Below are 13585 nucleotides of genomic sequence, written 5' to 3'. Positions count from 1 at the left end.
TTTCACTTTCTCCACGGAAACCTTCACGGAACTAACGCCATCGAATTGTCCTGGACTAACCAACTATAATAATAACATACCGGGGGGGGCAACAAACGGTAAGCCAAGTAGCCGTTTCTCCTTTCTTTTTTCAGAACTTTGAGGTCGCCAAAGTGATTTACGAAAAAGGTTGCATACAGGCCGGCGAAGAGTGGATGGAGCGTAATCTCCTCGCGATTGCCAGCGGTGTGGTTGGTACGGCATTCGCTCAGGTACTCGCCAGTAAAATGCATTAGTATAAGTACAAACTCCGACCTTCGACACGCATCGGTGAACTTTTAACGAGTACGTGCAAATCCATCGACCCGCCTCGCGAATAATTAACACTTTGAATCTCTCCATTTTACGCTTGATTCGAGTAAAGAATCATAAAACTTTGACAAAATACTCAGATGAAAATTCATGTTTGATGGAAATTTTTGAAAAATTTTATTCTAAAATTTAAATATATATCTTTGTCTCTCTTTCGCGGAATATTCTTTTAAATTTCCGCTTATAATGGAAAACTTAAACCTTACAACTTGCTTAATTTTCAATTTGCGATTCAGATACATTCTATGTCGGTCGAGAGATTGTCGTCATTGATTCAAAGTGTTAAAATCAGATTTTAGCACGTTTCTCGTAATATATTCGCCGATGCGGCCTGCTACGAGAGCATTATTAGAGCCGTTGCATGCCCTAGAGGAAATAAGGTGAGACTTTATCTCGCTTGCAACGTTGACTGTTACCTATCTCGTTCGTAGCGCGTTACACGCGAGAAGACGTAAAGTAGATGCGAGATACATAGTAATACGTAGCTAAGCGATGCAAGTGCATTAATCAATGTAATATATTAAGCCTTCTGAAATTTCATTAAAGGATTTTAAATTACCGCTTATTTATGGCACCAAATTTTTATTATTGTTCATGTATGAGTCGAATCAATACTCAAGCATGTTGATATTATCTGTTGTATTACGATAGATTTTATTATTTTTATTTCATAATCTATATTATTTAGATAATTATTCAGATATCCCTAATTATGTATGTACATATGTACTTAGTTATTTAAAATTACGAATATATTATATATAACGTATATCAACTATATATATATGCACCAAAAAATACACAAGTATACTATCAAATAATAGCAAGTAAATAAATGTAAATTGAGCAGCTTTCTTTCGATTGAAAAATGCGTACGGTTGTTTCATGTATATTTTTTAAATTTCTCTCTGCAGCTATATACAAATTTTACATATTTCTCATTTTCACAGAGTTGATTCAACGTTCATATATGTTTTTCAATTTTTCTCATCAAAAATATGAAAATAATACGTATTTTCAGAAATAAAATAAGATGATTGAAACATTTTAATTTTTTTATTATTTTTTCCAGTAAAATTTAGAACTCTGTAAAATAGAGGAATTATAAAATATTTCGAAATTGTATGTCTCTTCTGTAATTAAATCAGATATAAAAAGCAACATGTTTAAAACATATGAATATTCTGTGGAAGTGCTAGGAATAATTTTGTTCGTAGTTCTCGTAGCTTTTAAATAAATAAAGTATCCTTGCTATTTTCAGATTCTGGGAATCTGCTTCGCGCAAAATTTGCGCGCGGATATATTCGCGCAAAAGGCAAAGTGGCATTGACAATCGCGTGCCCCCACGGCAGTCTAGCATCTTGTCTTTATAGATGCTAACCGGCTACGTTGATCGAGTTACAAGACCTCGACACGGACTTGGAGCTTCGGCGAGCGGACCAATTGAAACTTCCTTTGGATGAAGAGAAAACATAAATCCCTTCGAGAGATTTTCACGGCGATCGAGGCAAAAAAAATCGTCAGACGGGTGATGCCAATACGCCTGTTATCTTTGCGATTCTTCGACGATAATCAAATTTGCCGATAACTTTACGTTCGTGCCGCTCAAATCCTTCGACTTGTAAACATCCGAGAAACTTCGCAATTGCACGCGACGATTCCCGTCCTACTCTTTCTATACCATTCAATCGATTAACTCGCTGATTATATGTCGGATAACGAGAGAAATTGATTGTTTTCGAAGTTCATTCTTATCTGCCGCGCGTTAATTAATTTTGTTCGTAGATGGATTTCTTATCGTAAATAGATTTGGAGCAATCTTCCAAAATAGTGACAGATTTTGCAAATATATTTATAGCCGCATTATTTGGCATTTCGTAGAAATTAATTTTATTACTTTATAAAAAAATTAAAAGATATTTCTTATTTAATATACAAAAGATGTATAAAATGAACCAACAATTTATCTGTAGCACGTTCAATTTTACAAAATAAAAAAATTAACTTTTTATTGATATCGTATTTAAATCGGTGATGTATATTTAATTTAAAAGAATGCTTAAAATTTTTTAATTAATAAAATAGAATTTATTGCCATGCACATTTTTATTAATTATAATTAATTTCTCTCAATATCGGACAACGTCGGCGAGAGGATGTCCGACACGAGCGTTCAATAGCGAGGTTTTTCGACTGGAGAGCGTCGCATGATATTGTCATGAAACGTCCAAAGTAACGTTTGTCTTCATCACCAAAGCGGAACATCTCGATATTTCATCTCGACGTTGCCTGCGAAACGTATCTACTTCTTTGCGAGAAATCGCGCACCGAAATATTTCACTCAAGAATTGCGAAAGACAGGCATCTGCTTTCAAATCTTACATGAATTAGCACTCAAATCTAGAATTTTTTTATATTTATGAGATAATTCATTCTTTTACACTGAGTCAAGTCTGTAAAACGCGCTCCAGATAAATAAAAAAATTTCAGAATTTCGTACAAGAATACAATGCGCTTCTGGCTATATTTTTAATAATTTTTTTATATATATATTTATATATATTCATATATATATATATAAATATATATATATAATAATTTATATATATATATATATATATATATATATATATATAAAATATCAATTTGAAATACAAGTGTCTTAAATGACAAGAGTATAAGAGTGAATTATTGGATTACACGAAATGGATATTCTCGAATCGAAAAACGACTTGTTCTAGAATATCCACACCTCTCTTAATCCAAGTCAACAAGCAATCACAAGTGACTCTTAAGACGCGGACTCGATTCCACTGAGAATCGATACTCGTAGAACAAACAATAAGATCTCATCCTGTGCCTGGTACTTGCAATTCGATCTCTCTCGAAACGTCTCGGGGCCGATTACATCAACTTCGATTATCGTCGTTTAATCGTTTAACTACATTTTCGCTCTCCACCTATAAAGTTAGAGGGGTCGCAGTTTTGCCTCAAAGAGAGGTAGAAAGTTTCGTTAACCAGAGTTAGTTAATTGAACCTATCAAATAGTTGACTGTCAGACCCGATTAAATCAACATCAGCCATCACTAATTGTGGTTAATCAATTATTTTTAGTAAAACTCAATCGTACTAAGTACATACGGGCAAACGAGCATCCTGGTGGAGTTAACCGATAAATGCAATTGATCCTTAATACGACTCGCAACTCTTGATCGCTCGACCGTGGCAAGATTCGAAGGACACGGTCGATTGCGGAATTTCGCTCGGAGACGGAAGTCGATACGTTTCGTGCGTTTATATATGGGGAAAAAAACAGATAAGCACCCTCGCCAGGTCCGCGAGCTAAAACGTGTCGAGCCATTAAAGTCGATCGACGTAACGTCGTCGTGGGGGCGCGGTGAACGAGAGAAGTCGACTTCACCGCATAACACAACACTTGAAACAACAACTTTCCGCCGTGACGGGGAAGAACGGCAGCCATACAACACGCACGAGTGTACAATAACTTTCCCTTGCTCCAATCGCTCTCGCTAAAACGATGGCAATGGATCGTACCACTTCGGGCATATTGATCCCACAAGTAGGCACATCCCTCCATCATCAGCGGGCCAGGTGTCCGTCGTACACCCTGTCTATTCGTATCGCACGCACGTCAGAAAACACGTCACTCAAAAGCCTCCTCGACCCTTCGATTGATCCTAAAATAGCTGCTATTTATCGCTACGGTAACTCAGATTGAACACAATGACGAATTCGTGAATTTCGGAAATGGATTTACTAAAACCAGCCACTCGCTTTACATTTCATTATAAAATTTATTTTTAATTAAAAAATTTATTAAAATTTATTTTTAAATAAAATTGAAAAAGAAAATTAATTAATTATATTATGTTTACATTTATCCTTTGCTAAAAATATTGAAAATTGCATGTAACAAACTTGTTTGCAACAAATAAACGCTGTTATGAATTGCAATAATAATCTGATATGTTTATATTGATATGGAATCTTTTGCGGGAAAAATAATATCAAAGAGATTTTGACATATGCTGCTATGAAGGGTCGACATGGTAAATATGAGCGGAGTGTATGTATTTTATATCATGTATTAAATTGCACGTGCAGTTGAATGAATTATGTGCTTTACGTGGATTACGTGCGAGTAGACGTGGGTGACGCAACGTGCTAACTTGGGCTGTTAATATTTATAAATCTTGTGTGCTAGAATATACACGACGATTCCTTACGTATTAATTTATGCTCGAACTTAGCGACGTAGCAAAAATTCGTAGGAAAAATTGTTGAGAAAATATCACAAGATTTTCCCGAATCTACGAAAATTTATTTCGTTGGACAAAAGAGACAAAAAATAAAATTTTTCCGAAAATTTATAATATTAAATTAATAATATTATTTTATAATATTAAATTAGATCGTAAAACATTTTAACGCGGCTGGTCCGTGAACGAAAATAATTAAATACTATAAATAAAATTACATAATTAATAAAATAATCACATAAAAAAATGAAATGCAATTGATAAGTTTTTAACTTTTGCAAAATGCATCTTGAATTATAAAACAAAAATCTAAATACCAATGTGTTTTCTCTGATCAATCTACGTGCCAATCGATTGCTTGATAACCTGTTGCTAAACAGTTCGAGCATAAATGCGAAATATGTCATATATATATATATCCTTCTTTTCCCTTAAAGACATTTTTACAAAATTATTCCCTGTAAAGTTCATGATGTTAATTAATCGAATATATCGGTACAATTAACGAGAAATATCTGTTGAAGGAACGCCGTTGTTATTTTACATACAAGTCCACTATACGAATTTATTGTCGACTCACTCTAGAAACACCTCTATCATAAGTACACGATATTGATTCGTGATGTTGATTAGTCATACTTGTTTCACCGTATAAAGAAGTTAAGTTAATTGACGATTGTAATTTTTCCCGAGCCACTGGCGCGAATGTGAAAACGCGGGTTTAGCAAAGCGGCTGTGCTATTTAAGACGAATAATACTCTTTTCATAGATAATTGTTTTTAATATTGTTCCCCTATCTGTCTCTTTCATGTGTTTTATGACGAGTGGCGAACATAATGCATACGATATGTGTATACACAAGATCTGTAATGATCTGCTTTATCGAGATTAAAATATTAAAAAAAATATCATACATCTCCTAGTAAACTAAGAATGACTGTTTTAAAAAGATACATTCCAATATATGTATATGATTTCTGTATTTATAAGTACACGACAAGCACAGATGTATGTAGGTTACGTTTAATATAAAATCGTCAAAACAATTTGCTAAACCCGACATTTCCGGCCAGTGCATCGTTCCATTAATTTAATTTGTTAACCTGATCCGATATCCTCATTGAGATTATGGGCAATCTCGCCAAAGAATATACGGATCACGTAACAAAAATTAAGTTCGAAAAATATATTTTATATTAAATATATTATATTAAGCGAATTAAGTTAATGTATACAAATTAATTCGTTTTATTTTTTTGCAAGAGATTTTCAATTTTTCTCTTTCAATTTATTCAAATAACGGATAATATGTTGATAATCATGCTTTTTCGTTTCGCATCACAATTGTTAAAATATCAGTTGCTTAGATTCATAAGGTATCAAATTTACCATAAGATCGAGCCAGTAATTTCTGGTTAAGTTATTTAGTTTAATTATTCGCAAGAAATCTACACTGCAACCGTCTTTCATATACAAAAATGAATGAAATTTATTTTTAAAACGCGATATATAGTTTGCCATACTTTAATAATTTCATAAACCAGTCATCTATAATTGGTAATCTATTAAATTATATTTGAACGAATTAATGATTTTTATTCTCTGTACGTAGGATTTATCACATTACATGTTTGTAATCTCATAAATGTTTCAAAACCACATATTTCATCTTTAAGCACAATATCATTTGCATATTCTTTTTTATTATTAACTTTTTATCGTAATAAAAATATGATTTACATAATTTTTGTTGTTCTTTTCTTTCACTAATTTAATTTTGCCGATATATTTTCTATATTTTGTAATACATTAATATATATGTGTGTGTATCATCTCTTTTTTAATTGTAATCTAAATGTTTTACATACTTATTTTTTAAATTTATCCAAAAAAATTATAATTTTTTAGATATTAAATATTAGAAAAAAATGTTGACAATTTTTTAGTTGTATTTAGAATGATATTTCTTATAATATCACTGCATTTCGATGTAGCAATCTTTAAATGTTACTGATAAATAATTGCAATTGTCTCCGATTGTAAAATAATCAATAGTGACTCGACAAGCTAAAGGTAACCAAAATGATAATAATTTATATCTTACTATCCGATCCATCTACTGTCTTATGGGCAGTTATTTCATTACATTCCTCCTTTAAAATTCTTGTAAATACTGTATATTTACTTGTAAAAAAAGAACTAAGGGATAGTTTAATCGCTTGACCAATACCGTTATAAAAGAAAATAATGTAATATAACGTTTTATTTCATGTAGAATAAAAACAAGATTCTTTGTCCAATCAGCGCATTCCGAATCTTGTAAATATGTAATCGCATATGCCATCGTATTGACATAATCGGAAAATAAATCAATTATCGTGCCAAAAAATTCCAGTCACATTTGGATATATCATCGATGAATTTGAGAAAATAGTCGAAAACAAATGTATAAATGTACAATTCAAGAGCTTATTTCTCCACAGATAAACTATATTTCATATATATAAATATATTTTTTAAAATAAGAAGATTATACGTCTACTTCTCCCGTATTAACTTTCTAATACATACTCTCAACTTTTCTTAATAATAATTTTAAATATTATTTAAAGCGAAATAAACTCTTGGAGAAATAAACTCTTCAGTTTAAATTCAGTGTACAAGTGGCTATTGTTTGAAAATCGAGGTATAACGTAAGTAACGACTAAAAAATTCGCGATGCCGGTTATACCACGATTAGATTGCGTAATTACTTTGCGTTTTTTTTATATGACGCATATCTATATACAATACATTTAATGTAAATAAGAACGAAACATATTCGAGTAGAGACTAGGCAAACTGACCAGGCAAACCGATTTTATAATGTTTCGATCTTTCCCTTCGTGCCACGAATGCGTTCAATATTGTTCGGAAAGACTATGGAATTTATAGGTCCATTAGTCGTACTAAGATCTTTGCTATGGATAAAGTCTATATTAATTGTAATTGCGACTTTTACGTACTGCCTTATTTTACTATAGCCTCTCGATTTAATGGTTACGAGATATACGATTGCCAATCGTACTTCGAGCCGTATGCGTATATCTCTAATTAAGACGACACTGCCATTGTGGTGTTTGATTTTTTGATAATTTACGATTTATTATATCGGTGCGATTATACATATGTAATATAGATAAATAGCACTTCTAAGTGTAATCACATTGTAATTGAACTAATGTAAATATACAGTCACATACTTTTCTTGTAAGAGATTACTGTAATGTTTTTATGGACAAAAAAAATGGATATTTATACCCATCATGTAAAAGAGTCAATAAAAATTATGATAATTGGTACTTTTGCACAATTTCGTTAAAAAAAGATTTATACTTATTGACGTAACATTTATATTTTATTATCACGATGCATATATCGAAGCGAAAAGATATATTAATATATAAACTATTATTATAATATATATAAAATATATTGTTATTATATTGTTTGTTGCATGGTTCAATCAGCAGTGTTTTGATAAATATTTTTCTGTATTATTATATTCCCTCTTTGGGTTCTTTTGTGTTTTTTTATATTATGCGCGAAGTATATAATCAGACTTATTATACTTATTATACTATTATTATTGCATTTAAATTGCTATTAAATCATTCTTCACTGCTTATCAATCGAGAAAAAAAACAAGAAATAAAGCAATTTTGTCGGTCATAACATCAAATGGTAACTGGACAAACGCAGAACTAACTAGTAATACCGGCTATATTTGCACTTCCCAGGTAACTCTTCCCAGGTAAGCGTTCATTTAATAATCACTAGATGACTACACATATTTTTTTACGAAATTTAATGACAACAACCATGTGCAGTAATTATTAAATAAATTTTTCTTCTATTTACATTAAAAATATTGTCTCCAAAAATTTATCAATTTTTATATAGTAAAGATATATTATTTATTTGTTATAAAAAAATTATATTCCGTATATTTTCTCTCTCTCTTATTCTTCTTCTATCATACATTTACAATAGAGTCTATCTCTGTCCACTAAATCTAACATAAGTCTTTTGTTCAACCAGACTTATCCGGATTGATTCGGACTCTTCTTCAAGAAATCATGCATCGTACCAAACATGTCTATAAAACTCTTGCACAAAATTTTTAGCACTCGGTGCGTTCATCGCCAAAGCATTATTCTTACGGTTCTTTATTGTCAAAGCACGATATCTTCCTGCGCGCGTGACCTAGTTTTGACGGTAGAATTGTTCGAAAGTCTAAAGGTGTATGTGTTTATGTATATGTATGCAACCGTTATAACATGAATCTTATCCAATCTGGAACAGAAATAGTTTATCTGATTGTGCAAATAAGTACAAGCATAGTATATATTCGATTGCAAATATTTAATTACGCGATTATTATTATTGCTGTTATTGCATAGTCCACGAATATGCGGGGTCACTCAAGAAATTTCCTTAAATATACGTAACCGAGACTTTACATATACGTGTCGAGAGGTCTACGTGAAAGTCGCGACGTAGATTATGGTGAGCCACGACGGTCATTATACAGCAATCACCGTGATTATTGTCCTTCGAGTCGAATGGAAGGTGACTCAGGTTATCATTTATTTTTTTTTGTCTTTCTTCTCTTACATAGACACTCAATATTGTTCCGATATTTTTGTCGAGCTGACCAAACTATATATATATCGATAGATCAATCTTTCAACGTTTTTACAAACTGATTTTTTTTTCAAACGCAAGCGCATTTAATTTCCAAAGAGATTTTTTTATAAAATATATAACAAGTTTTATAAAGGAAAATATTCTAAATTCTAAATTGATACGATATGTAAAAGTTTATATGACTGATGTCCGAAATATTACTTATTGTTATAGTACATATATAGAAGAATGATACACTTGATAACTATTTTTGATCTCCGAATAACGATCTCACTGAGAAGCTTTATATATTTAAACTTATCCTGGAATCCAAGTGGCAAACTGTCGACCCAACAGCAGCATAAATGTCAAACGAATCCTCACATAAAAATCGACTAAAACAAATATGCGAGCAGTATCGCGAAATCCTTTCGGCCTACTTTCGCCTTCTTTTATCTAGACTATGCGACCTATAAAGAAGAAAGGGAAAATTCACCGAATTTTCTTAACAATATAATATACGATTAGATTCACGCGACCGTTTTTTTCTAATCGGAAACAAGATGATCCATTATTTCTCGGATCTAAAAACACTAATGATTTTTGATTATACACAACCTATAATAAAAATATTGCAGAAGATAGAAACATCGTAAAGTACGGCATTTTTACTTTGTGTGTGTAATTATTTATTGAGATTAAATATCGATATATCTGATTATGCATTTTAACATTACAGCACTCGTAAAATAATTACAATGTTATGTAAATAGTAATTGTTGCATAAGCCGCACAACTGATAAAGAGGGAAATAAAATTATTCATCGAGATGAGTTAAAAATGAACTTGACTCTCAATCAGAGAGTAAAATGAATTTTATATATCTCAAGATAAGATATTTTAGAGGTACTATCTCATCCATCTCAAGTATCAAGTTTATCCGTGAACATATTGACAAATTCATTTTTTTTCTATGTTTTCTTCTTTTTATCTACAGTATCGAAAAATCTAAAATTTTTACCGATTGCAGCTGCCGATCGTTAAATGACAACTAACACAGCTTTCAAATACTTTTATTACATTCTACTACATGATATTGCACTTTATGACGTGATATCAAGTGTATTTTTCACTCTACGATCTCTGGGCCAAGCTAACCTGATAAGTCCGCGAATATACGTTCATAAATAGCGCAATGTAACGTGCTAACGCGCGCTATGTAGAACGAGCTTTATATTACGAGTATAAAAAGAAAATTTGCACCGATGATATATACATGTCCATGATAATCAGATACAAATGTTCTATTGAATAATTCAATCATTTTCCTCAATAATCATTTTCCTCAATAAATAATCTCGAAAATATTTATCTATTTTTATCAGACGAATTGATTAATGCAAAAAAGATTTCTAAAAAAACTAATATTAAACGATTAAGATTTTTCGATCCATACATTTTTTATTACATTTTATAATATGAATTTTGTTTTTTTAGCTCTCGTTTGTGTGCGAAAAATGAATAAATAATTAAAATTTTAATGCAATAATTTTCTTTTTCTATTATGCTCTTAAATATTATAAATAAACAATGTAATAAATTAATGATATAATTATGTTTAATGAGTTAATAAAAGTTTAGAATATAAAAAAAAGTTTAAAAAATTTAAAACAATATCCAACATTAATCGCGTTTACCTTTCCTATATATATGTCCTACCAGTTAAAATTAAATAAGTATTTTTTAAAACGCATCTTAAAATATTAATTATGAAATTTGCGTTTTATCATTTTATTCGGATGTGACTGGCGTTATCGACTTCCGTAGGTGTGGCTTATCGTTAGTAACTAAGCGATGTTAAAAATAGAGAACATACTTGTGTTGCGACAGATGCACTTATAGACTCCAAGCGATTGTTAGATATTATTTAACCGAAAATCTATACACGGAGATCATTGTACAAAATTATTAAAACACCAATTTGTTTACTTATAACCGTTGTATTCGATATCGCAAATAATACCACACATATTTATGAAAGTTGGATCAATATTGAATTAAAATATCGACCGATAGCTACAAATACTTAAATCGAGTGAACTTATATGTGAGTAAATTTATCTTCGCACATGTGATAAAGGTAAATATAAATATAATCGTGCAATTTTGAAAACACGTCTTACCGGTTAAAATTCAACAATTTATTAAAATACGCTTTAAAAACATTAGTCATCAAATTTACGTTTCATTTTTTCATTCGGAATTCGAGCAATGAAAAATATCGCTGAATATTGCAACATGCTGTTATAGTAGTAATAAAAACAGAACAAATTATTATAAGCAATATAAGTTTGAAGAAATTGTTAGAGCTCGCCGCAGATAATAGCGATAAATGAATGAAATAAAAAGTCAATATGATTCAAGGCTCGTATTTAGTTAGCACTGAGCGTATGTTTAATATGTAATATGTGCAAATTTTTGTTGACCTTACAATTCTTTTCATAAAAAAATGCATTCAATTGTAGTAAGGTAACGGTATTAATATCGTAAAGTCTTTACAATATCGCTTTGTCAAGGCATAAGAACAAACGACTGATGGTATGTGAAAAATCTTATCTCGCACAATATTTTATTTCCGGGTGAACTGGTTCCTACTTGTGATATTGTCTTTATCATATCAAATGCTAAAAATATAAAAACGACATGAAATGTTCAAGATATATATCTATCTTTTTGTAAAAGTCTGAAATTAAACTTATTAATTGAGGCTCATTTTTAAATTCTGCATATTTTATTATAAATTTTCTGCTAATAATTTAATGAATTTGAAAAAAAAAAAATATATATATATATATATATATATATATATTTAAAATTTAAATTATTAAATTATTTGAGGTTAAGCTTAAAGAAAGAAAAAATTTTATTTTTATCATTTTACGATTAATTAAGAAGAGTAAACAATGTTAGTCTAGAATTGTGTTTATTCTAAAAAGAATTTCATCTCTCACTCTAAATGCAAATGCATAATATTATTGTTGTAAGCTCACATTAATGTTTAAAAATTAATAGAGAAATGCTTGAAATAACAGAAACCGATATTTACTTATGTTTTTATGATATATGAGCCGCCACTTATTTTGTCACAAAAAATTATATGTTTAAATTTGTAATTGCATTTTAATATTTCTGATTCGTTTAATAATGAAGATCAGTCACATAAATCACTTTTATCATATTAATGTAAAGTGCCCCGTATAAATATTGCGAATTTAAAACATCTCACTCTAATTAATCGAACAAACTGGAAAATATAAATGCGACATTGCATATATTTCGTAAATGTATTTTATATTCGATGTTTCTTTGCTACTTTGTGATGTAATAAATTCTATTCTTTTTCACTCACTTTTTTTGTTATTGACTTGCATATTAATTTAAATCCTGTATCTCTATCTTCGGATATATTTGAATAATTATTGATGCCCATAATTTGAGCAGATATTAATAATGTCGGTATCTTTATTATTAAATATTACATAAATTGGTAATAATACATTGGTTTGTAATATTTTTGCTGATAAAAAAAAATAGAATAAAAAATTGCACTAATAAGCCTGGTACATACATATGCATACATATACCAAATTGATTCGAATTTTATTTTAATAATGCTATATGTAAAATCATGCTTGTGCATAATTATTATTCTAATTATTATAAGTAATAATGTTCTTAATAATAATAAGTAATAATTCTTGCACGTGCCGTGATAAACATCATTATAACACAATATGTTACACGGAAACTGAGTCACAACACGACTAGTGAGCCTCGTAACGAAGCAAGTCCGGTATTTACAATATTTCAATGAGCGCTTTATTCTCTTGTCACGCTAATTACACACGCACGAAATCGTTATCTACGCCGCACGAGAAAGTCCGGTAATGAATTTTATAATTACTGTGAGATACATATACTTAGGATACTTTTTCTATCGCGAGATAATGTCTAGTGCATATAATTTCGCAGGAATTATAATGAGATTCTTATAGATAATGGAGAAAAAATACCGAGCATGAGACTCTTATTTTGAACTGGGAAGAATGGCGTATATGTTAATAATACACGTCTTCGCGTAATTAATGACGATAGTCCTCGTGCAACCTCAGCTGGTATCAATTCCGTAAACATCGCTTAACGATCAAGCCGCGAAGACCACGTGGAAAAAAATACACAGCTCCTTTATCACATGCAAGACAATGTTCTGACACTGAGACGGAAAA

General features: G+C 30.5%; 2 protein-coding genes across 4 annotated transcripts in view; one reads left to right on the top strand and one right to left on the bottom strand.

Moving 5' to 3' along the window:
• LOC105258015 (tetraspanin-5) overlaps positions 1-2238 on the top strand; it is a 99159-nt gene extending 96921 nt beyond the window's left edge. For 2 of the 3 annotated variants that reach the window (XM_011269053.3, XM_011269062.3), the window contains 2 exons: positions 135-251; positions 1613-2238. In XM_011269053.3, the coding sequence (XP_011267355.1) occupies positions 135-251; positions 1613-1681 (186 nt within the window). In that variant the 3' untranslated portion in view covers positions 1682-2238. The remainder of the gene's footprint in view (positions 1-134; positions 252-1612) is intronic. The other variant, XM_011269072.3, reaches the window with a different exon arrangement.
• The window catches only part of LOC105258031 (28S ribosomal protein S24, mitochondrial), a 139665-nt gene that overhangs the window by 101597 nt on the left and 24483 nt on the right, over positions 1-13585 (bottom strand). The window lies entirely within an intron of this gene.

The sequence above is a fragment of the Camponotus floridanus genome, unplaced genomic scaffold (genome assembly GCF_003227725.1).
Source record: "Camponotus floridanus strain SB8 unplaced genomic scaffold, Cflo_v7.5 scaffold5, whole genome shotgun sequence".
Lineage (NCBI taxonomy): Eukaryota > Metazoa > Arthropoda > Insecta > Hymenoptera > Formicidae > Camponotus > Camponotus floridanus.
The sequence above is the reverse complement of the archived record's forward strand: the minus strand, read 5'-3'. Positions and strand labels throughout refer to the sequence as shown.